The 26,393-nt window shown below is 34.1% G+C and overlaps 2 protein-coding genes and 1 pseudogene across 3 annotated transcripts; 2 read left to right on the plus strand and 1 right to left on the minus strand.

Moving 5' to 3' along the window:
• The first annotated feature begins 1,916 nt into the window (after window positions 1-1,916).
• Window positions 1,917-4,479, plus strand: LOC109167316. Of its 2 annotated transcripts, XM_019316351.1 has the most exons (3): window positions 1,917-2,847; window positions 3,432-4,089; window positions 4,154-4,479. In XM_019316351.1, exons 1-2 carry the CDS (start codon window positions 2,172-2,174, stop codon window positions 4,076-4,078), a joined length of 1,323 nt encoding a protein of 440 aa, XP_019171896.1. In that variant the 5' UTR covers window positions 1,917-2,171; the 3' UTR covers window positions 4,079-4,089; window positions 4,154-4,479. The 2 variants fall into 2 exon arrangements, with proteins under 2 accessions (XP_019171896.1, XP_019171895.1); XM_019316350.1 differs by having other exon boundaries at window positions 3,432-4,479.
• A 116-nt stretch (window positions 4,480-4,595) lies between these two features.
• Window positions 4,596-10,618, minus strand: LOC109167067 (uncharacterized mitochondrial protein AtMg00810-like). The gene is made up of 4 exons (XM_019315971.1): window positions 9,709-10,618; window positions 5,301-5,386; window positions 5,094-5,253; window positions 4,596-4,630 (listed from the first exon to the last, which is right to left on the minus strand). Exons 1-4 carry the CDS (start codon window positions 10,616-10,618, stop codon window positions 4,596-4,598), a joined length of 1,191 nt encoding a protein of 396 aa, XP_019171516.1.
• A 4,464-nt stretch (window positions 10,619-15,082) lies between these two features.
• On the plus strand, window positions 15,083-18,156 carry LOC109167317 (annotated as a pseudogene).
• The last annotated feature ends 8,237 nt before the right edge of the window (window positions 18,157-26,393 follow it).

The following is a 26,393-nucleotide window of genomic DNA, read 5'->3' on the forward strand; positions in this document are numbered from 1 at the left end:
CTTAAATTAGAGTGGTAGTTATCTATCTATTTATATTTCTATAAATGAAGAAACAAGTTGTTATGGCCTTATCGGGCAACAAACTGAGTTGATCAAATAGTTAATTTAGTAATCAAAAAGTTATAAGCTCAATTTTTTTATGAAAATTGTTTATTAATGTTCTCATTTTGAGTTGATCAATTAAAATCATAAGACAAACATCTTCGCATAGCGACTAGAATGTTGCATCTATTAATTGAGGCTACCTACACAACACTACAAATTGGATCCTCAGCTCATTCATCTAATTAACACAATTTTATAATATCTATACACTACTTGTAATCTTTAACCTATGCAATATCAGTATGTTACTTAGGATATGGATGCCAAATATATATAAAGTTGACACTTGATTTTGTTTTTCTTGAAATGGCAAGTAAAATGTTTTGCAAGATTAATTATTCGATTAATATTTCCTATAACTCTAATGGATATATCAACTATGCCAATATACAACAATCAATATAACACATCAAAGAAATCGAAATATATTACATTAAAATGAGAGACTATAATATTACTTTATTTGGATTATTTTCAATGAAGTATGATTTTTCGGCACTTTATTTTTACATAATATTTAGAGATTTTTTATTCTGATTAATTTACACCTTTTATCTCTACCATTTACACCATTGTGTTTCCTTCCTCGCACTGTGAATTATAATTGAATATAAGTCAATTACTTATAGACTTAATTGTGCATTAAAAATCAACCAGATTATATCACGTACTCATGACACCAACATAAATTTAAAAATAATGTAACAAGTAAGGAATTTAATCAATTAATTAATTATTTTACCTAAATTCAAGATTAGAAAAGAAAAATCAAACATTGGTTGAGGATACAAGGAGATTTATTCCAAAGGTTAATGATTGATGTTGATCATTGTCCTTAAATCAACACAAACTCATTCTTTCATGGTATGGAAGCTTTTTATAATTTTTCATAAGGTTCTTAATTGGCTGACTGTTCTAATTACTACCTGTGGCAGTGTACCATGTTTGCATATTGTGGACTCCAGCTTTGCCATTAAATATCTCCCAAATTAGAAGTAAGATCTCTCATATAAAGTTCTTTAATTCCCCCTACTAATATCTGTATGTTTTTTGATACATTATATTATTTAAAGAGTTTGAAAATCAAATTTAGACATTGTAAGATCAAGCACTTACTATTATATACTACACTATTACTATATCTATTATATTTGTGATGACTAGGGATGAGCGTAATTCGAATTATTAGAAGTAACATTTAAAATCTGAACAGAATTTTAAATTTCAAATTAATCCAAATAGTTATTCGTTCGGATATTTTAAATTATGGTATATCATAATATAAATTCGATTCAAATATCATGTGTTATCATTTTATCCAACCCAAAACTCGAACTAACCCCAAATTTTGTTATAAATACTGAATAAATTATTATTAGCTATTAAATATATTTTGTAATAAAATTATTTTAATTTTCAAAACTCTCTTAGCTAATTTGTTAGTATTTTGTGTCCTTTTAAAACATCACCCAAAATTTTCATATTCTTGAAAAAATAATGAGGGTATCAAACGGACCGAACCCATCCAATACAATGATGGCTAATATATATTTGTTTTCTTATACACAAAAACATCAAATATGCGTATTATGATATAAAAACGTACACACTATACTAGAACTATTTGAACATTAAAAAAAAAAAACATCATTAAAATGTTACATGATCCAAATAATATGCATTAATTAGTTCATTCTGATGTCCTAAATGGTGAATATATTTTAATTTTCAGAATTTAATGTGTCAACATTAAATGCGCAATGAACTGGGTCAGTGCATGGAAGTTCGAAGCAATAAATCTAATGAAAGAAGTTTCCATAAATTAGAACGGACTGGTCTCTACATATTGTCATATACATTCATTTATGGCCTGGCGCAGGAAGGCAATGTAACTGCAGGCTACGACTATGGATACTTTCCAAGTAAAACAAGCAAAAAAATATGGCCTAAAAATTGTTTTTCTTCATTCACTAACCTATCTTTTTCCCTTCTTTGCCAACTCTATCTAATGTTTTCAAGATTTGTGAAGTTTGAGGCCTGCAGAAGGGCTTTAAGGTTTAAAAAAGATGCCAGCTGCGGTTTGGTTTTCCTTGAAGAAGTCATTGAACTGCAGATCAGAGGTGGGAGAGGTTCATGATCCGAATTATAGAGGTGGCAGAAATTTGGGGAAAATATCGACTAGTACTAGGAAGAGTAGCACGATTCGGTCGGGTTGTTCGAGGTCGATTGCGAATCTTAAGGATGTTGTGATTCATGGGAGCAAGAGGCACACTGAGAATCCACAGCTGCAAAGCCCAAGATCTATTGGAAGTAGTGAGCTACTGAATCCAATTGTTCATGAGGTGGTTCTTAATAATTCAACCTGTGAGCTCAAGATTACCAGCTATCCTTTCCAAGATGGCAACGGGTGTGGTGGCAGTAGCAGCGGTGGTGGTGGTTCAGGTTCACCCTTTGTGGGTACCCTTAAGCCTGGGACTCCTGGCCCTGGAGGGCACCAGGTCGCTCCCTCCAAGAGGCCTGGAGGGTTAGGCAGCCCCATAAGAATAGGGTCGTCTGGTAACCTTTCAAAGAGGACAGGATCTGGATTTGGTGGCATAGTTGTCCGGCCTCGGCCTTGGCCCCGGCCTAAGCCTAATTGTGGAGGTGATTACAATGGTTTTCTGGCTTTGACTTGCCATAAATGTGGTGAGCAATTCTCAAAATGGGATGCTGTTGAATCACATCACCTTTCCCAACATGCTGGTAAGACCATCATTATATTCTAACACATTATTGATGTCTTCAAGAACTCCCGCCCTCCTAACGATTGGGCGGAGGCTGGTAAAGGCCAAGTCTAATAGGAGTGGCTTAGGGATTGCTGGATGGAGGTCGATAAAGGGCTTAAAGGACCAAGTCCAGCCCCCAATGTCTCAAAAACGTGTTGCAGTATGAGAAAATAAAGTTGCACCTTTGCTACGAGCTATAGCTTTTGGTATAGTGGTAAGTGTTTGATCCTAACAAGTGGTATCAAAGTTGAGTCCTAACAATAACATTAACATTTAAGACTGGCTGGGAGCCGGGAATTGTTGGGCAAAGACTGGTAAAGGTGAAGTCTAGCATTTAAGACTGGCTGGTATTGGGAGCGGGGAGTTGTTGGGCAAATGTCGGTAACCTTGTGGTTATCGAGTTAACCGTCTGACCAAATGCTGGGGTTAATTTGTAATACTAACTCAATAATCAACATGCTTAATTAGTCACGTACTTAATCCATACTTCAAAGCTTCATCTATCTATGATTCTTGAAAGTAAAAAATGTGCATTATATTTGATCTATGATTTGATTGTAGTTACACAGCTTGTTGAAGGGGACTCTTCAAGGAACATTGTAGAAATGATTTGCAGAACAAGCTGGGCAACAAAGTCTGACAACACTAACAATTGTAATGGGATGGAGAGGATCCTGAAGGTGCATAATATGCAGAAGACACTGGCTGAATTCGAAGAGTATCGCGAAAGGGTGAAGATCAAAGCCAGCAAACTAGCCAAGAAACACGCGCGTTGCCTAGCAGATGGGAACGAGCTGTTAAGGTTCCACGGCACAACCGTAGAATGCAACCTCGGCGCAAATGACTCCTCGAGCCTTTGTACCTCGGAGAAATGCAACGTTTGCCGGATCCTGAGACGCGGTTTCGCAATCAAGAAGGAAATCAATGGAGGGGTTGGAGTTTTCACAGCTTCTACTAGCAGTAGAGCACTTGAAGCCATTGAAGAATCAAGCTGTGCAAACCAAGGTGCTGCGAGGAAGGCACTGATAGTGTGCAGAGTGATTGCTGGGAGGGTGCACAGACCACTGGAGAATGTTGAAGAATTGGCAGGCCAATCTGGGTTTGATTCATTGGCTGGTAAAGTAGGCATTTACTCAAACGTTGAAGAGCTCTTTCTGCTGGATCCCAGGGCTTTGCTTCCTTGCTTTGTGGTAATCTGCAAAGCATAAAATGGAATTCAACGTGACTTTTCCAAATGGAATGTCGTCATTGCATCAGTGTTATGTACTGATCACAAAAAAATTACGTCACTTTCTCGTAAATCAAAGGAATTATATTGAATGTCACTGCAACGGTGTCATGTACCGGCCACAAAAAAATTTCATTTGCTTCCAAAGATTATAGTTTAATTTATCACGCACTGGCTGGAGTGATCAATTTTGTTTACTCTTTTCCATTTTTCTCTTTTACTTGTTTAATAGTTGGGTCATTTTGTCAGAGAATTGCAGGGATTTCGTGATGATTGCTTCCATGGTTGGTGAGCTTTTAGTAGCTCTTGTCCTACTGCATATCTTATAGTAATTGCTTTGTCGGAAATATAATGCATAAATGATATGATGTTCTTCAATTCCCTGATGAGTGTTTATTTGAACAACCTATCCATTTAATTTTGAAAAATACTTAGTATACTCACATTTTAAACTCCCAACTTATACTCCCTTTTAAACTCTCAACCTGTACTCCCTTTCACATGTTCTTGATGTAGACATTTTGCTGTGGACCTACATGATGAAAATAACCAATTCTGATTTGCTACCTCAGGAATTATAAATGAGGGAGTAGAATTTTGAGAGTTTATGTAGTTGAACTCTTTAATTTTAGGACGGTAGTTTATAAATGACGCGCATTAAATGTGTGCAAATACACTAAATGTGTGCCCCATAAATTTGTACCCGCGGCGGGCACCGACGAAATCCTAAAAGCAACATCAGCCGATCCCTGTAACTGATTTAATGAGCCATTCGCAGTTTCACAGTCTGAATTAGTTCATAATTACACATGCATGGCTTAATCATTGAGACAATTATATATATATATATATATATATATATATATATATATATATATATATATATATATATATATATATATATATATATATATATATGACATTTTGGAGAGTGAGCACGGAAGAGGGAGTGAGAATAGCAGACTGAAAAATGTGAGAAATTTTGAAGGAATTACCGTCACCCAGATGTATTTTATCGGGACCCTTGTACTCAGAGAAGGTGCGCAGAATAGCCATATTGGGGGTGGCGTGATGAGTCGCCTCACTGTCAAATAACCATGGTGAAGCCAATCCTACAGTGGAATTTGCTGTAGGAGACTGATTGGATGGAGTTGCCTGCATGGGAAAAACATTATGGGCTTTTAAAAACCGAGCTAACTTACGACAGACACGGGTTTCATGACCAGCAAAGTTACAAAATTGGCACACAACATTGGATCGACTGTTGCCATTTTGTGGTCGAGTTTGCCTGTTAATAGCAAGCTATAAATAGTATACAAATGAGAGTAAGTAGCAGGGATCGAAGTTGTAACAACTATCATAACATAGCTGTTATATTCTACAAAAGTATAATTAGAACAAATATAGAGATAGAAAATGTCGTGGAAGAAATTGATGTTAGAATAATTATGATGTGGCTCATTAATTTATTATTATAAAATTTTTTAATTAAGATAAATTTTTATCTTTAAATTTAATAATGTACTATTTTTATTATTAGTCAATTAAGAGATAATATCAAATTGATTTGAACCGCTTATCACTTTATCTCTCCTGTTGGAACGTGAAAACAAAGGGTTATTATTTTGAGACTCTAATCCTCCCTCTCATTTTCCGCATAAATAAAAGCGCTCTCCATCAAAGTTCTTAGTTTAAGGAAATGCAAAAGGTCTGAAGGGAGAAATCAAGTCTCTACTTCAAGCAACGCGGGGAAAACATGGAACCAAGTATGTTCGTTAAGCGCTAATTAAGCATTATATATGAAATTCATTGTGTTATTAAGATACTTAGGGTTTAATTATCTTACGTGTGGTATACTTAGGGTTTATCTTACATGTGGTATTAGAGCCAAGTTGAGGAACATTATGGCCTTGTTTGGTAAAAAATTGGCCTATAGGTCAATTTTGGCTTATTTGACCATTATTAATTGTTTGATTAATTAGCTTTTTGCAACTCCAAAAGACTAAAATTCAAAATGCTACTCCAAGCAACTTTTTCAATTAGCTTTTTGAGAAAAGAAATTATACCAAACAGCTATCAGCTAACAGCTAATTTACCAAACATTTTTCTACAATCAGCTACTATTATCAACTATTTATACCTTCTAATTAACACAATAAGCTAACAGTCATTTTACCAAACAGGGCCATATATGATTTTTCATATATGATGATAGATGCAAATCAACAACTTTTCATATATGATGATGGATGCAAATCAATGGCTTGTTACGTATATTACTGAAACATTATATTTTATGGATATGTAAATTACAGTACGTATGGGATATGTTTTAAAGGATTAAACATAGATGTGTTAATTACGTTAGTGACTGCAATTGTATTCATATATATGTGTCCTCCCTTTCAATTATGTGAGTGACTAACATTTGTGTCGTCCCTTTCAATGAACTCAATAATGGGATAAATTCATTGATTAATGATTAATGCGTTTTAATTTATTAGTGCTTTAGTATTGTCTGCAATTAAGATAAATATTAATAATTGAGTAAATTACTTTAATTTGAGTATATTTGCAGCACATAATTTTCACTCCTTGCATATCACATACTTTCTCAACTTACTGAAATACAAAAAGTCAATATCCCAGACTAGGACTTCCTGAAACACAAAGAGCCAATACCCCACACTACGGTTCGAACCTGAGGGGATTGCATGAAAATGAGGTAATTGCAATTACGTGTAACTGCAATTCCTTCCAACCAAACTAAGGGGGGTGTATTCAATCATGACTTTCATAGAGTTTTAAAGACTTTTATGAACTTTAAAAGTTTGGGGGTATTCAATTCAAACTTTTAGAGAGTCTTTAAAAGTCATGGTATTCAATCAAGATTTTTAAAGAATCTTTAAAAGTCGTGTGGTATTCGATTAAGACTTTTAAAGAGTCTTTAAAAGTCACGTGGTATTCAAAAAGTTATAATTTTTTTAGACTTTTTAATTTTAAGACTTTTGTATATTTTTTCTTCTCAAATATAATAGTTGAAATCCAACCATCAACCCCCAAATTTCAAAATTTTCTTTCTAACAACTTTTATGTTTTCTCTCTCTACTTAAACTCTATTTTTTCTCCCAATTTAAACTTTATAAAGTATAAACCTATCTAAATTTAATAAAATTATTTTTTCTTCATTATCCTATATTTTCCTCATACCTAAACTCTACCAAATTTTCTCTCTCTCCTAAACTTTACAATCTTCCTCTAAAAATTCGAAATAATATTATTTTTACTTCATTATTCCTTGTTTATATTGATTTTTATTTTTTTCTATGAATTTTTATCCCTAACTTTCTCTAATTCTCCCTAAATACATGAACAAAGCACACTTTTCATCATCAAATTTTAGTATATGTTTCATAATATTCATATAAATACTTATATATTTTGATTTTTATTCTTTTTATGTTTATATTCGTAATATATATTTTTCCTTTTTTTTTAACAAGAAGTTACTACTAATAGCTAACTACTGTTCGCAACAACAATTTGGGGTTGCAAAAAGTAACACTTTGTAGTTGTTCGCAGTCTCAAATTGCTATTGCAAATAATAGTTATTTGCGTGATGCCTAGCAATATATCAAGTATAATTATATATATATATATATATATATATATATATATATATATATATATATATATATATATATATATATATATATATATATATATATATATATATATATATATATAGAAAAACGCTCATATGTGGTCATGTCATTAGGTGTGGTCGTGTGGTCGTATCTGTGTCGTTGAATCAGTTTAATCTAAAGGCTGTGGTAATTCTGAGGATTTTCGCGCGTTTTAGTAAGTGGGGGTGTTATGGTAATTACAGTGACCATTTATAGCGGGCGGGTTCCAGAATACACCAACAGTGTTGACAACATGCACCAATAGTGTAATAAAACACACCACAGTGAAACACACCAATGGTGTATTCCCGTGTTATGGTAATTACAGTGGCCATTTATAGCCGTCGAGTTCCAGAATACACCAACAGTGTTGACAACATGCACCAATAGTGTAATAAAACACACAACAATGTGATTTTCCTTATTCCGGTGTTTTATGACAAGTTTACCCTTACAGTTTGCTGGGTAGAAGAATGTGCGCGAAAATACTGAAAAAATCTTGATTAATATGATCCATTAGATCTATAGAGGAGTGATCACATGTGGCCATGTTGTTAGGTGTGGTCATATATATATATATATATATATATATATATATATATATATATATATATATATATATATATATATATATATATATATTAAATATTAGATTTTTTTTTTATTTTATGCAACTTGTAATTATATTTTTAAATATTTTATTTGATCAATTCTTTTATTATTTATTATTCAACATTGTTATGAATTTCTAATGAAATATTTTTTTTTATGTTTATTAATAATATATATAAGTAATTAGCATATAAGTCTCAACATACTATGGATAAAAATAATAATGTTGAGAATGTTGATGTGGGTGAAGAACTACATAATAAGAAAATTTTATGATATATTACAAATGTATTGTAAGAAAATTATAAATGATAAGAATAAAATTCATTGAAAGTTTGTAAGGATGTATTCAATTTAGAGTAGCTTCTCATTGACTCTCATTGGCTCTACAAGCATTCGATATGCCCCAAAAATCACTCAATTCATCTAAATCATCAATAATTATACATAAACACACAAATGAATCAAATGAGGACACTTTGCGCAAAATTATAACAAATAACAAGGAAAGTAAGCTTAAAGCCTTAAATGCAATGTGAAATTATAAACTTTTAGACTCTTATCAATCATCATCACCATTTTCTAAATAATAATATAGAAGATCCAAAAAATTAAAGAATACAATAATAATAAGGATAGAGATAATAATTGTAACAATAATTGCTCACCAAAATAATAATTGTAACAATAGTTATATTGCTCACCAAACCATATGGCTATATTATAGTTAAGATGCCGTAAGTAGGGATAACTTAATATTAGCACAATGCATGCATGCTAAAAACATTCTATGACTAGTAACTTAACTTAAATACTACATCTAACGTCTAAGTGTTTGAAGTCGGCACATTAGAGACGTCGAGGACCACCTTGGCCTTCGCATGATGAGCAACGGTGATGACATTCTCAATTTTGGTTTGGTTCTTCATTCATTATTATCAACACTAATAAAATTCGCTTCTATATTGTTGGAGAAATTAGGCTGATAATGTGAAAATAAAGAAAATGTTGTGTCGTGGTATAACCACTATCATAGAAGCAAATTCGTCGCTACCTATCGCGAAAAGGAAAGGCGAAGGAAACTGGTAAAGCTTTGTTATTCTAACGTGAACATCATACTGGAAATGAAAGTTGCTTACATGAAAGAGGTAACTGCCACCTTTATATACAAGAAGGGTGATGGCAGTTATAACAGAAAAAGAAACAGATATTTTTCTACTCAAAACAGATATTTTTCTACTCTTGTTGGCCTTCTTCCTCTAATACCCCCCCCCCCCCCCCGGGTAAGCTGGAGTGTGCAAGTCTTGAATACCCAGCTTAGATACAAAAGTATGAAACAAAGAGGAAGCTAACGGTTTTGTGAAGCCATCAGCGATTTGGTTAGCAGAGGACACAGATAACAGTTTAATCAACCCCTGGACAATCCTTTCCCTTACGACATGGCAATCGATCTCGATGTGCTTAGTCCTTTCGTGGAACACGTGGTTCTCAGCAATTGCCATAGCAGACTTACTGTCGCAGAAAATAATGATAGGCTCAGTTGTGGTTACTTGCATGTCTTGAAGGAGGGAGTTTAACCACTGTAATTCACATGTTGTCATGGCTAAGGCTCTATATTCCTCCTCAGAGGATGATTTGGAAACCGTAGCTTGTTTCTTTGAGCGCCATGAGATGAGGGATGTACCTAAGAAGGCACAAAAGCCTGTGACTGATCTGCGAGTTTCTGAGCAAGATGCCCAGTCGGAGTCTGAGAAAGCTTGAAGCTTGAGTTTGTTGTTGGTTGGGTAGAACACTCCCTGGCCTGGAGATCCCTTAATATATCTTAATATGCGGTGAGCAGCTATCATATGTTTGTCAGTAGGTGTGCTTACAAACTGACTAAGGTGATGTACAGCAAACGTGATGTCTGGTCTAGTTGCTGTAAGGTATAATAGCCTCCCGATTAATCGCCGATAGCTGCTTGGATCAGACAGAGGTATGCCATCGGTGTGAGTTAAAAGCACTCCCGGTGTCATGGGCGTGTGTACCGGTTTGCAGTGTAGGAAACCAGCGTCTTCAAGTATCTCGAGGGCATACTTTCGTTGGCACAAGTTAAGGCCAGAACTGCTGATTGTGGCTTCCATCCCCAGAAAATAGCCAAGAACACCTAAATCCTTGATTTTGAAGGCAGCATGCATTAAATCTTTCAGCTCCTGGATAAGAGATAGTTTGCTACTGGCCATTAAGATATCATCGACGTAGACAAGAAGGGCAATGAATTCTGTACCAGTACCCCTTGTGAACAATGGAGGATCTGCACTTGATTGTTTGAATCCAACTTGTAATAAAGCAGCTGTTAACTTGGCATTCCATTGACGGCTTGCTTGTTTTAGGCCATAGAGTGATCTTGTCAATTTTCACACTTGATTCGGCTTCTCGGTTTGAAATCCAGGAGGAAGCACCATATATACTTCTTCATTAAGATCACCATGCAAAAACGCGTTATTGATATCCATTTGATGAATGTTCCAACCTCTTGAAATGGACACGGCCAAAAAGGTTCGAATAGTTGTCAAACGAGCCACTGGGGAAAAGGTTTCAACATAGTCTATGCCCAACTGTTGTGTGTAGCCTTTGGCTACCAACATTGCCTTGTGTCTTTCGATGGAACCATCTGCTCTTAACTTAGTTTTATACACCCATTTGCATCCTATGGGTGTCTTTCCAGTTGGTAACTCTGTCAACTCCCAGGTGTTATTTTCCTGAAGTGCCAATATCTCTGCTTTCATGGCGTCTCTCCAACATTGATGTTGGATAGCTTGATTATAAGTTCGGGGTTCTGCAACTGAAGTGACTGCCATAGTAAAAGCTTTATGCAAGGGGGAGAGACCATCATATGAGATGACACGAGACAGAACATGGGGAGAAGTCCTCTGTATGGCTACTGACTCACAATAATAATCACCTAGTTTGTTTGGCACATGTCTTTCTCTAGTTGATCGTCGAGGGACTAGAGGAATGTCAATGTGTATCTGATCATCACCTGTACTTGTTTCATGACCACATGTTGACTGAGAAATAGCTTCGTCAGGTAACAAACTAGCTGCTGGTTCATGCAGGGGCTGATTTGTATGGAATTCAGCATGTGACAGGTTGACCGAATTGTGGTAACCACTAATGTTACTCCCAGGCTCAAGTTGTTCATCATGTATCAGTGTAGTGTCATCATTTGGAGGCTGCCCTTCAATTTCCAAGTCTATATTCAGAGGGATGTTTGGCAAAGATGGATTAAACAAGTGTGGATTCTGCACAGTATTCTTCAAGGATTGTTCTAGAAAGGGGAACTGCATTTCATAGAACACAACATCACGAGTTACAAATATAGACTTGTCAATTAAATCATAAAGCATGTAACCTTTGATATTTGCAGGGACCCCTATAAACACACACTTTCTGCCCCTCGGTTGCATCTTGTTTCTTTGGTGTGGTAAAGTAGATGCGAAGCAAAGACATCCAAATACTCTTAGTGTAGTAAGATCCGGATTTCTTCCATATAGTCTGTGATAGGGACTCAGTCCTTCAATCAAGGGAGAAGGAAGTCGATTGATCAGGAAAACAGCGTGTAAAACGCAATGACCCCAGAATTCCATAGGGAGTTTTGCTTGAAACCGAAGTGATCTTGCAACATTAATGATATATTGATGTTACCTTTCAACTACTGCGTTTTGTTGAGGGGTGTTAACGCAAGATCTCTGGTGCAGAATACCCTTGTCATCAAAGAAACTTCCCATCTCAAACTCGTGTCCATTATCACTTCGAAGAACCTTGATTACGACACCAAACTGAGTTGATACAAAGTTGTGGAACTTCTTTATTAAATCCCTGACTTCAGATTTTCTTTTCATGAGATGAAGCCAGGTGAACCTTGAGTAGTCATCTACTAGAGTTAGAAAATATTTCTCACCTTTCAGAGAATTAATTGGGAAGGGTCCCCATATATCTGCATGAACAATATCGAAACATGCATTTGTTGAAGAATTGCTTAGAGGGAAGGGGGACCGTTTGTGTTTAGCTAAGTGGCATACATCACAAGCTTTATTCGTAGGAATCAATCTAGGTAGATCCTTTAACAAATGCATTTTATTCATAGGGTAGTGCCCTAAACGTTGATGCCAAAGCTCAACTTTATTACACTGCATAACCAAATTTCTAGGAATAGAACCAGAGTTCATCACTATTGCAGGCTTTGTCATGAGGTATAAACCCCTCTCTTGTTTAGCTAAACCAACCATCTTCCCATGAGGTTCCCAAATTAGGCACTGTTCAGATGAGAAAACCAAATCATAAGCTGAATCTTGAAGTAATTTGCTCACAGATATTATGTTAAAGAAAAATGATGGAATGTGCATGGCATCTTTCAACCATAAGCCTTCTCCAATATGTATGTTCCCTCTGTGTTTGACACATATTCTTTCTCCTGTAGGCAGACTCACTTCATCCCCCTCAATAGCACGATATTCATGAAAAAATTGAGTAGAACAAGTGATGTGATCCGTAGCCCCGGAGTCTAGAATCCATGAAGAATTGCATAGAGAAATAGAATTAATATGAGAGGTAAGAAACTTGCCTTCATTCTGATCTGGATCAAACCTTGGAACAAGGGAGACAGCTGCTGTGGCACTTGAGCTTGACAAATGTCCCATCTGATTTTGAATGGCAGCCATCAATTTTTGAAACTGATCTGCAGAAACTCCTAAATCATTTGTATCATTCACCACTGGTGCGGTAATCTGCTGCTTAGCCTTAGATTTGTAGCCCGGCACCCATCCCGGGGGATAGCCGTGTTTCTTGTAGCATTTTTCGATAGTATGGCCAGTCAAGCCACAGAACGTGCACTTAGGCTTGTTAACTCCATTGTTCAAATACTTCTTACCATTGTAAGGATTGACAGCAGCTACTACTTCCTCTGTGGAGGTTTGAATGTTTCGAATGGCATTAGCCTGACTAATCTCAAGATTCCCTGTGAGTAGATTAGTCATGTTGATCTGCCTCTCTACCTTCTCTGCCATGACATAAATTTTGTAGACTTCCGGCAAGGGGTCCAGAATCAACACATTGGACTTCAATGCATTGTAATCATCGTTTAGACCTTGAAGGAAGCGGATCACCTGATCTATGTCTCGTTCCTTCCTGATCTTATCTGCAAGATTGCATGCGCAGCCGGTGCATAGACAGATGGGAAGAGGTCTCATAGCATTCATCTCTTCCCACATTGTCCTGCATTTAGTGTAGTATTCACTAACAGTTAAGCTACCTTGTTTCAAATTGTAGATCTCATTTTGCAGAATTGAGATCCTCTAAGCATCGCACTGTGCGAATCTTCTCTTGAGATCATTCCACACATCGCTAGCCTTCTCCAGATGGATGACGCTCTGCGCAATCGAAGAGTCCACCGCCTTGAAGATCCACGAACAAACCATAAGGTTGCATCGTCTCCACATAGGATATCGAGTGTCCTCCCTGTTTGGTGCTGATAGACTTCCATCGACAATGCACCACTTGTTCTTCACTTCTAGAGCAATTTTCATGGAAATACACCAAGAATTGTAGTTAGAACTACCTGTTAATGGAGGATTCACCAGAATGAGACTCGGATTGTCGTTCGTATTGAAGAGAAGAGGATTCTCCTCTCCGTTGTAGCTTCTCTGGTTCTGTGAATATGGATTCCACTGCGGAATTGTTCTGGAGCTGGAGGAACCGGCGATCGATTGGCCGGCGACTGATTAACTGATGTTCCGATGTGATCTTCTTCATCGGTTTCGCCGGTGCCGACGAGTGCAGCGGCGTAAGAGCTAAAACGCAGCTCTGATACCATATCGCAAAAAGGAAAGGCAAAGGAAACTGGTAAAGCTTTGTTATTCTAACGTGAACATCATACTGGAAATGAAAGTTGCTTACATGAAAGAGGTAACTGCCACCTTTATATACAAGAAGGGTGATGGCAGTTATAACAGAAAAAGAAACAGATATTTTTCTACTCAAAACAGATATTTTTCTACTCTTGTTGGCCTTCTTCCTCTAATACTACCGGTGCAATCTCACTACAACGACGACTCCCTCGTAGGTTAACACAACAATCTCTTTCTCCGTGCACTCGGGGCAAGCGGGGATTAGAACTTATACACCATACTCAGAGTAATAATGAGACACAAGAAAGAGATGTATAATCTTATCTGATTTATGAACTAATATAGTTCTCCTTTAAATAGTATAGGGCAAGATATAAGCCACATACTATCACATCAATAGTATTAAATCACTATCCTCCCAAATGCTTTGTCGGGTCGGGGTGTGGAGACCCTTAGAGTTGGGGTTCAGCCTTTTAGAAGAATAGTATTAAATCACTAATAAATCCCATGAAAATTGGGAACCACAATTATTTCATGATATGGCTTGCATTTTTCCGGACACATAAAAATTCATGATACGTAGACAACATGTGAGTTTAATTCATGTTTAATTTGTTCGAATATAGTTTTCTAAAACGTTTTTAAAATGTAAACAATAGTGACCGGAGGCTCACTGATCTCCCTATATAAAGCAATACTTTCTTTTTTTTAAAGTCATCTCATCATCAATAGCTATTCCTTTTTATAAACACTCTTGCATTATATTAATCCTTTGCTTCACTACACGTATCTTGCATTGTTCCACGCATTTCTTCTAAGAAAATGTCTGGTGAACAAAATCTCCCATCTAATCCCATATTGCTAGACTCTACCAACAAAGAAGAAAATCATCCCAGAACTGCCAATTACAAGCCAACCATTTGGAAATATGATTCGATCATAGTCTCTTACGAGTAAATATGCTGTTAGTATTCAACCATTTTTTTTAATATACTTTTATTATTACTGCATTTTGAGCACATAATACCAAGAAAAATATTATTTATACCTCCTAAGTTCCCACTAATATATAATTTCTCCTCATGATGTGGCTTATATTATTACCAACATATATGCTTATTTTATTTATGAGTGTACATTTACATGCAATGCAGTGAACATTATTGTTACGTTGATAATTGCATATATGAATTTACTGACACGGGAACGTAAGCTGACCTTTTTTTCTTTTTTTGAGTACTACTAACGTTGTGAATATAATTGATAATTTCAGGACGTGAAATACCAAAGAAGAGCTGAGAAGCTGAAAGAGGAAGTGTCGTGCCTTTTCGACAAAACGGTGGATGCATTGGCTAAACTTGAGCTAATAGACAGCATAGGGAAGATGGGTCTTTCCCATCACTTTGAGAAAGAAATAATGGAATCTCTGGACCACATTTTACTCTGTGCTAATAACGACAACAAATGTTTTAGCTCTGAAATGGATCTCTATGCCACTGCCTTGTCTTTTAGGATTCTAAGACAATATGGGAATCATGTCTCTCAAGGTACGCACATAATATGATTATTAACAACGTAACCTAAACCTACTCCATAATCCATATCCTATCTAGGATGGTACGTAGTTGATGCGTGGGTTCCATGCATTATTAGATTCTGGTGAAAATAAATAAGTTGTTGACTATGATGTTTTTGGATTTCTTTAGCATTATTTAACGCGTGCACAAATGAATTATAATAACGTTTTAGAAATGTTTTTTTGTTTTCCATTTATGACAGGTGTATTTTTGACTTTTATGGATGATGTGGGAGAGTTCACAATAGAAGAAGGCCCCAAAGCAATTCTTGAACTTTTCGAAGCCTCTCATTTGGCCTTAGAGGGAGAAGACATATTGTACAAGGCTCGAATTTATTGCACGGAAATCATCAAGAATCTAACTTCAGAAGATTCAGATAATCGTTTGGCTGGTTCTTTACTACTCCCTTCGCATTTGACAGCAAATTGGTACAACGTAAGAAGAGAAATTTTGCAACGTGAAAATGAATCAATGTCAAATTCTCAACTTCTTCATTTGGCAAAATTGAACTTCAATATTGTGCAAGTTGAACACCAAAAGAACCTTGTGGAAATCTTAAGGTAATATATATATACAAGTTTTGAGTTATATATCATTGTAGTATTGTATTCTTGATATGACTTGGGTAAATTATATTATATTGAATCTAACACTTTTTACTTTAATGGTTGTTGTCCTTGTTCATTAGATGGTGGAGAAATCTTGGACTGATAGAAAATATGAGTTTCACAAGAAATCGAGTGGTTGAAAGCTTCTTGTGGTCTGTAGGGGTGGCATTTGAACCTCAATATGGACACTTCAGGAAGTGGTTGACCAAGGCCATAAAATTGGTTCTAATAATTGACGATGTTTATGACATCTTTGGGTCATTACAAGAGTTGGAAAACTTCACCACTGCCGTTGAAATGTACGTTAACTTGTTTAATGAAATCTTCTTTTTTTTTTTCTTTTTTTTTAGTGACAATGGAAACTTGTCTTCACTACTTGAGGCCTGAGGGTGTGAATTGGGTAAATTTCAACTTGTGTCCCTAGCCGGCATGAGATAAATTAATTTTAGTTGTCCATAATTAGCTGACTCAAACTAAGAAAGCAAATACGTAACTTTCACCAAGAGTCAAACTTGAAACGTTGTGATTACCAAACTAACTACTATTGGTGTGAATGTTTTAATTGCAGGTGGGACCCTAGTGGAATTGAGGATTTACCAGAATGCATGAAAATTTGCTTTTGGGCTCTTTATGATATCACCAATGACACTGCTCGTCAAATTCATGAACAGAAGGGTTGGGACTGTGCGTTACCATATTTACAAAAAGGGGTATGTACTTCACTTCTTACCAAAATTCTTTCAATTTAGGGTTGGATAACATGTCATTTCCTCCCCATTTTTTTTCATTGTTTTGCTATATAATTACGTTGTCACTTTCTATTTTTCTTTGAAATCTCAACCAACAAATAAAATATTTTCTTTTTTGGTTGGATTTAATAAGTGGGCAGATTTTTGCAAAGCTTTACTAGTGGAAGCAAAGTGGGATTCAATAGGCTACACTCCAACATTGTGGGAGTACCTAGACAATGCATGGATATCATCATCAGGCAGTGTGCTTTCACTTCATATACTTCTAGGAGTAGCTCAAGATTTCTCAGATATCATCCACTTCCTCAAAAACAATAAAGATCTCATCTATTACTCATCTCTTATAATTAGATTGTGCAATGATCAAGGCACTTCAGCAGTAAGTACATACCAACATGACATTATTTTTTCATTTCAACGTCATATATTTTTGTATAGTGATATAAAACCAAATAGGCAAATATATATATGAACTAATGGTTGAATTTGTTTGATTCATTTTAGGCGGAACTAGAAAGAGGTGATGCACCTTCGTCGATATTATGCTACATGAAAGAGACAGGTGTAACAGAAGAAGTGGCCCGCGAGCACATTAGAAATGTGGTTCATGAAACATGGAAAAAAATCAACAAGTTTTGCTTCAACGACAGTTCTTCAATATTCTCATCCCTAGGAACCTTAGTCACATGTGTCACAAACACCGCCCGAGTGTCGCATTTTATTTACCAAAATGGAGACGGGTTTGGAGTTCCAGACCGTGAAATTCAAGACCAAGTCATCTCTTACTTGATTGAGCCCATTCCTCTCAATTAATTATTGGAAAAGAAGTAATGTACTCCATAATATATGTAATATGTGATCATTTTCAATAAGGTTTAACGTAAATAATCATAATGCTTCGTGCGTGTACTTAGTTTCAAATCCATATATCTCTCCATTTTCTACTAGCTAGGGTTATTGGAAATTTTTACAGTGTTTGTATTTATATTGTCTTTCGTTATTTATAATAGAATAAGTTTAGTTTGAGATTGTCTCATCTTAAAATATGTTGTACTATTTTTTAGTTAAAAGACAATACTTTATATGAATCATAAAAAATATTATAATTTATTAACTAAAAAATATATATTTCACGATCTCACGGAAGACTTACTCTTTATATCATATATTCTTTACGAATAAATGATTTCGCCATATAGAAGAGAGCTTCGGACGGCATCCATAGAGACTTGGAATCAGTTGCGGCGCGGCCTTCCTTTGCATCCTGCCGTGGCTAATGTGGTCCATACTTATGGGGAATTGACTGACATGTGCATATTTTTTTTTTTTTTTTTTATTTGAGAGGAAACATGTGCATAATTTTATCGAATTAATTAGACAATTAAAAATATACAACTTTTGAAATCCAGACAAATATACACAAAACTCAGGTAGTAAACGTGATTTTTGGTATTGAACAAATTAAAAATGCATTTCCTAAATACTCTTCAAATTTTCCCTAAATTTATTTTTTAAACATAGAAGTAATTTATCCATATTATAATAATATATACATATATATTTACTAAAAAGGGGTGGGTAGGGGGGGGGGGCGCCAGGACCACCCTACCCCAAGGGGTGGCTCCGCCCCTGCCTGGAAATAAAGAGATCACAACCTGATGGACTCAATTTAAATTAAGAGTAGGATTCATCTATAACTATTGCAAATTTTAAAGTTTAGTAATGGTGAGATTTAGTCTTTGACTTCTCAAGATAGAGGCTGTGTTCGTGTGGTTGTGTCCCCTAATATTTTCCTTTATAATGTGTCTTATATTTCATTGGATACCATGAATTAGCTGACCACCCATATTTTTAATTAAATACAGAGTACTAATTAAATATACTACCACACCCGAAGGCCGGAAAAATTGAAAAATAAAGAGATCACAACCTGATGGACTCAATTTAAATTAAGAGTAGGATTCATCTATAACTATTGCAAATTAAGTTTAGTAATGGTGAGATTTAGTCTTTGACTTCTCAAGATAGAGGTTGTGTTCGTGTGTATGTGTCCCCTAATACTTTCCTTTATAATATGTCTTATATTCATTGGATACCATGAATTAGCTGACCACCCATATTTTTAATTAAATACAGAGTACTAATTAAATAATCTAATTAGATATACTACCACACCCGAAGGCCGGGAAAATTGAGAGAAATTTTTTTAAAAGAGATTCCTAGCATTACTCATGATTTAAATAAATTAAACATAACATGTAATCTTCTTTCTAGTTTTGAGTTCAGTCACTTCTTTATTTTTCTTTTTCATTTTCATTTTTTTTATAAATTTTATAATAATTAATTGTGTGAAGAACAAAACACCAATAAGTCAAGGACATTGGTCTAGTGACACCAAGTTGCACTCTCATATGGAAGGTTGTGGATTCGAGTTCAGTGCAGAGGGTACTAACTCTTTGTAATAGTTATGAACAATACTGCATTGTATTAGAGTCACTAGTATTAAAAAAAAAAAAAAAAAAAAATCAAATTAAAACTCACTCCCTATAAAAAGCAACCTATCATCACATGAAAATAAAACTACTGTTGATCATATCGCCGGCCTGGCTAGCTAGACAACATATCACCAGGCCAACACATTTCTCCTAAGAAAATATAATGTTAGGTCAACAAAACATCGTTTGTACCCAGATGAGGCCTATGTCTTTCATTACCAAGAACGAAGAAAAGCTTCATAGAAAGACTGCAAATTACCAGCCAAACATTTGGGAATACGATGTCATACAGAATCACACAAGTGAATACGTTGTGAGTATTTAATTTGAATCTTTTTATTTATTTTTATTATTAGTATTCTATATAAACCCATTCTCCAGTACTCTAGAATTAAACAGCTATCTGTCAATAAATGCTAAGGCCCTGTTTGATAAAAAATTGGCCTATAGGCTAATTTTTGATTATTTAACTACTATTAATTGTTTGATTTAGTTAAAATATTAATATAAATGTTTGGTTAATTAGCTTTTTGCAACTCCAAAAGGCTAAAATTCAAAATGCTACTCCAAGCAACTTTTTCAATTAGCTTTTTAAGAAAGGAAATTATACCAAACAGCTATCAGCTAACAGCTAATTTACCAAACACTTTTCTACAATCAGTTAATGTTGTCAACTATTTATACCCTCTAATTAACACAATCAGCTAACAACCATTTTACCAAACAGTGCCTAAGTGAAATCATTTACCTTATTACGTAGTCTGTCCATGTGTCAAAATATATACAAATGGATAATGGCAATAGGCGGGAGATCAGGGAATTACAAATTTGTAAGACAACAAATGAAGGCCTTATTGTTGTTATTTTTGTTGGATATAAATATAATCTAACATAAACATAATAAAGACTTAATTACGAGAAACCTAATATCGTAGCAGCAGAAGCAATATTATTAGAGATCAAAATATTTCTGCCGTTGATATCTTCATAATTGTATTACTTCTGGAACAGTAGAACTGCAAGGAAAAAGATTAGACATTCTATCCTACACTCCACTCAGAACTTTAGATGACATATTTTGTGTTTTCTGAGAAATCTAATTGAGTACCATGTGTATATATTATATCACATTAATATAGACATTATATAGGCATATAGTGTTTGATAAACCAACTAGTCATTTACCTACTTAATAAACATTGTCAACTTGTACCACATAATTAAGACGTTAATAATATAAAAATATTATACGAGAAAATTTTACATTCCTCACTTCCACAAAATGCGCATGGTATGATCACTAAAGTCCTTAAAACCATGCCGTAAGTAGAGATAGCTTAATATTAGTATCATGCTAACTACATTATTCTATGACCAGTAACTTAACTTAAATACTACCTCTAACGGTTAAGTTTGAAGTTAGCACTCATGTCACTCACAGTCGATCATTAACATAGCCAATAGATAATCAAACCACAAAACATACCTATAGTTAGAAAACGAAGAATGTAAACCTTATAAATAGAACTTTAAACATACACCAAACTTTCCAAATAAATTCAAGGTTCACTTAAATGAATTGAAAAGTATCATGAGCCTTACATTTATGTCTGGCAAAATTGTCTTGAGTGTTTTATAACACTACAAGAAAAATCACAAATCGTGACAGAATGTAATCCGTTGTCGTTTCACGACGGAAATGGTGACGATATTAAATTCCATAGCTATTTTTGGCGCAAAGTGAGAAAAAAACCAGTAAAATCTTGGCGCCCACATTTTGACGATGGATTTTGCGGCGAAATTAAGTTCCATCGCCAATATGGCAACGGAAAAGGCAACAACCGATATTTCCGTCGCTATTTTATGATGGAATTAGCAACGAGAATGAATTCATTTGCGTCGTTTGGTGCAAAGTGCAAAATATTATCGCATAATCTTTGCACCAATGAGTTTACGACGGAGGGTGACGATGAAAATTGTGATAGTTATTTTTTCCGTCGCAAAAATATTTATTTTTTAGCATAATAACGACAAAATTTGTAATGGAAAGTGTGGCGACAAAATCGTGACGACAATTATTTTCGTCGTTATATTTTAGAGGAAATATGTGACGGAATATGAGTTTCGCGACGAAATATTTTCTCAAGCGATGACGACGGAATTTCATGTTTTCATGACGAAATATTTTCTCAAGCTAGAGACTATTAATTGCTATAGAATTTATTTCATGATAATATGCCACAATTTCAATACGATAATACCTTTGTTCCAATAGACTTCTTAAGATTATTATAACATTTTAATAAATATGTTGCACAATTATATGTTCAATAATTAAATTTAAACTCATAAAAATAATACAATGATATTAATTTTTGTGAAACCTTTAGACTTATTCCTCATGATACATTGATACATGACGGAACTCCCTCAAAAAGTCAAAGTCCACATATCATTTTCCTAAAAGTTTACTGTACGTACGTTAGTACGTATAGATATACAATAATATATCTTAGGATTTACATGTACACATCAAAATGTTTGTTGAGCTACCTTCCAATAATATTACCAAACTGTTTTTCTAAATCTTTTTTTTTTCTTAAAAAAAAAAACATCAATTTTATTGACAACAACAAAAATAATATTATCAAACTGTTTTTCTAAATCCATTCAGTAACTAAAAAGAAAAAAAAAAAAAAACAATATTATCTACTACACTGCTAATGAAATCTGTCAAGAGTTTGATTCTTATAAATATCCTCTCGCTTGAACCTATCGTACAACTTACCTAATTTACACATTTAAATTTAAATAATCATTATAGATTTACCTCGTCACCCAAAAAATAATGCACTTTTTAAATATATTTTAAAAGATAAATGCAAAATTTAACCAGCCAACCATATAAAATGGGCGGTGTTCCAATCGGAAACGTATTACAATAGCAACAAAGGTGAGGTTGTTGATTCGGGCAAATTATTGTGTGGACCGTGGTCCAAACAGCTGTGTGGACCACGGTCTAAAACGACGTCGTTTTAATTTTAAAAAAATTGATATGAGCCCGTGTTAGAATAATGAAAATTTTGGGGTACGATAATGTATTTTATGAGTTAAAATAATGTAATTTATGTATTAGAATAATGTACTTTATATGTGTTAGAATAATAAAATTTCTGAAGTAAGATAATATAATTTGTGTTAGAATAATGTATAATGTATTTTATGTGTTAGAATAATGAAATTTTTGATGTAAGATAATGTATTTTATGAGTTAAAATAATGTATTTTATTAGTTAGAATAATATATTTTATGTGTTTTTGGATTGTGGTCTACACAGATGTATACCACAATACACGCAATAATATGTATAGAATGATGTTAGATTTTTTGGGGGAGAAGAATGATGTTAGATTTTTGTCGAAAAAGTGTGGTAACGCTTAATCCCGGCTCTTATGCGTGGTTGCCGGTGGGAACGAATTGAAAGAAAATGAAAGGGAAGACTATCATATCCCTATCAACTACCAAGACTATGTGGTCTAATGGTACCCAAGTTAGACTTCCATTTGGAAGGTTACGAGTTTGAGCCTCAGTGGAGGCGTTATTGGTTCTTTGTGTTTCAGTAGGTTGAGAAAGTATATGAACAGATACTACAATGTAATAGGGCCAGTAACATTCAAAACAAAAAAAAAATATCCCTATCAATTACCAACTGATCATGAATATAGTAGGGTATATTTGCTTTCACTAGGGATGAAAAATTTAATTTATTCCGCAGATATCCATTCTAATTCATCTTGTATGGATAAGGTTTTTGTGGGGGATCAGAGTAGATCTTAAAAAATTAAATCCGATCGTGTTGATTCGGATTTTATATACAAAATCCATCTAAAACTTCACCTGACTCACCATGTACACGTGTATATATAATAGTAAAATAAGTATTAGTATGTAGTTAATTATAAAAGTTCGTATAGTTTTTGCTAACTTTTTACAATTTTTAGTTCTAATTAAACTGTTGAGCATATAACCATTAATTAATGTGCAATCCAACTATTAGCTTAGGTTTTTAGTTGAGATGGAGCACATGCTTCAATTTGGTATCAGAGCCAGACCGGATAAGCGACTACGATCCACGTGTGTTGCTTGGAACCCACCGCACATGTGAGAGGGCGTGTTGAGCATATAACCATTAATTAATGTGCAATCCAATTATCAGTTTAGGCTTTTAGTTGAGATGAAAGTACATGCTTCAATTTCATAATAAGTTTATTTAAAAAAAAAAAAAACTTAACAGTTTAGTTATTATATTTGAATATGTTTATTATTTTATATTTTAATATAATTAGTGAAATTTATTATTTTATTATGTGTAAGTGCATTAAATATAATTTTTAAAAAATTATTAAGATAATAAATTGTGGGTACCCGTAATGGGTATGCGCACCCGATAGAATGGGGGTGAATTTTGAAAATGTCCCGCTGATACGGGTTGGGGTGGGTGGTGGATGGAGAGAGTATAAGATGAAGCATTGTATATTGTATATTGTATATTGTATATTGTATACTTTCTTCGCATTTCAAGTTATACATTGTTTTTTTAAAAGAAAAATTGTAATTTATGTCCCTCCATAGTCCATAATATGTCAATTATCAATGTCACTCTTAAATTATTAGTGGTGTAAATGTTCCTCCTCAATTTTCAAAACGGTATATATATATTGCCCGTAAATGTTGCCCCTCAATTTTCCTCCTGTACGGTACAAGAAGGGCAATATATATATACCGTTTTGAAAATTGAGAGGCAACATTTACACTACTAATAATTCAAGAATGACATTGATAATAGGTATATTATGGAAGTACATAAATTACAATTTTTCCTTCTTAAAATTGTGATTTTCTTATATTTTGTTTCCCGTTTATTTATTTATTTATTTATTTTGTTTCGTAATAGCTAGTACCTCTTTATTCATAGGAAAATTCATTAATTAGTTAATTTTATAATGGAAAATATATTTATGTGCTCTCAGAAATAATGAACTATCTTTCTTATCTCCGAAATCACCCAATTTGCTAGTACCTCATTATTCATATGACAATACATTAATTAGTAAACTTTATATTGAAATATGTATTTATATTCTCTCATCAGAATTAATGAATTTGTTATCTCCAAAATCACACAATTCGCTAGTATGTAGCTCATTATTCATATGGCGATTCATAAATATAATGTTGGTATTGGTCTACAGAAATTGTTCTTTATTACTCCCATAATTATTATAACTAATACAGAATAATATTAAATAAAATAGTCGATTTACATGCGTAAGAGCGAGATTTACCCTATAAACATCTATGAATAATAGTTGCAGTCTCAGATCCGTTACAAATTAAGATAAGATAGAGGTTCTAAGCACAATATTGCCACGCGCGCGTAGTCTCTAACTTGACAAAGGACAACATTCAATGGAGAACAAATATGGCCAACTGTACGTGGGTTCCATGCATTATTGGATTCAGCTGGTGAAAATAAACAAGTTGTTGACTATGATGTTTTTGGATTTCTTTAGCATTATTTAACGCGTGCACACTTTTTTGTTTTCCATTTATGTCAGATGTATTTTTGACTTTTATGGATGATGTGGGAGAGTTCACAATAGAAGAAGAAGGCCCCAAAGCAATTCTTGAACTTTTCGAAGCCTCTCATTTGGCCTTAGAGGGAGAAGACATATTGTACAAGGCTCGAATTTATTGCACGGAGATCTTCAAGGTTTCTAAGATATTATTCACTTCCTCAAAATCAATAAAGATTTTATCTATTACTCGTCTCTTATAATTAGATTGTGTAACGATCTAGGTACTTCAATAGTAAGTACATACCAACATGACATATTATATTTTCATTTCAACGTCATATATCATATATTTATTTTTTTTTTGTAATGATATATATAAAACCAAATATATATGAACTAATGGTTGAATTTGTTTGATTCATTTTAGGCGGAACTGGAAAGAGGTGATGCACCTTCGTCGATATTATGCTACATGAAAGAGACTGGTATAACAGAAGAAGTTGCCTGCGAGCACATTAGAAATGTGGTTCATAAAACATGGACAAAAATCAATAAGTTTTGCTTCAACCACAATTCTTCAATATTCTCATCCTTAGGAACCTTAGTCACATGTGTTACAAACACTGCCCGAGTGTCGCATTTTATTTACCAAAATGGAGACGGATTTGGGGTTCCAGACCGTGAGATTCGAGACCAAGTCATTTCTTATTTGATTGAACCCATTTCTCTCAATTATTTATTGGAAAAGAAGCTATTTACTCCATAATATATGTAATATGTGATCATTTTCAATAAGGTTTAACGTAAATAATCATAATGCTTCGTGCGTGTACTTAGTTTCAAATCCATATATCTCTCCATTTTCTACTAGCTAGGGTTATTGGAAATTTTTACAGTGTTTGTATTTATATTGTCTTTCGTTATTTATAATAGAATAAGTTTAGTTTGAGATTGTCTCATCTTAAAATATGTTGTACTATTTTTTAGTTAAAAGACAATACTTTATATGAATCATAAAAAATATTATAATTTATTAACTAAAAAATATATATTTCACGATCTCACGGAAGACTTACTCTTTATATCATATATTCTTTACG

This window comes from Ipomoea nil, unplaced genomic scaffold, assembly GCF_001879475.1.
Source record: "Ipomoea nil cultivar Tokyo-kokei standard unplaced genomic scaffold, Asagao_1.1 scaffold3147, whole genome shotgun sequence".
Lineage (NCBI taxonomy): Eukaryota > Viridiplantae > Streptophyta > Magnoliopsida > Solanales > Convolvulaceae > Ipomoea > Ipomoea nil.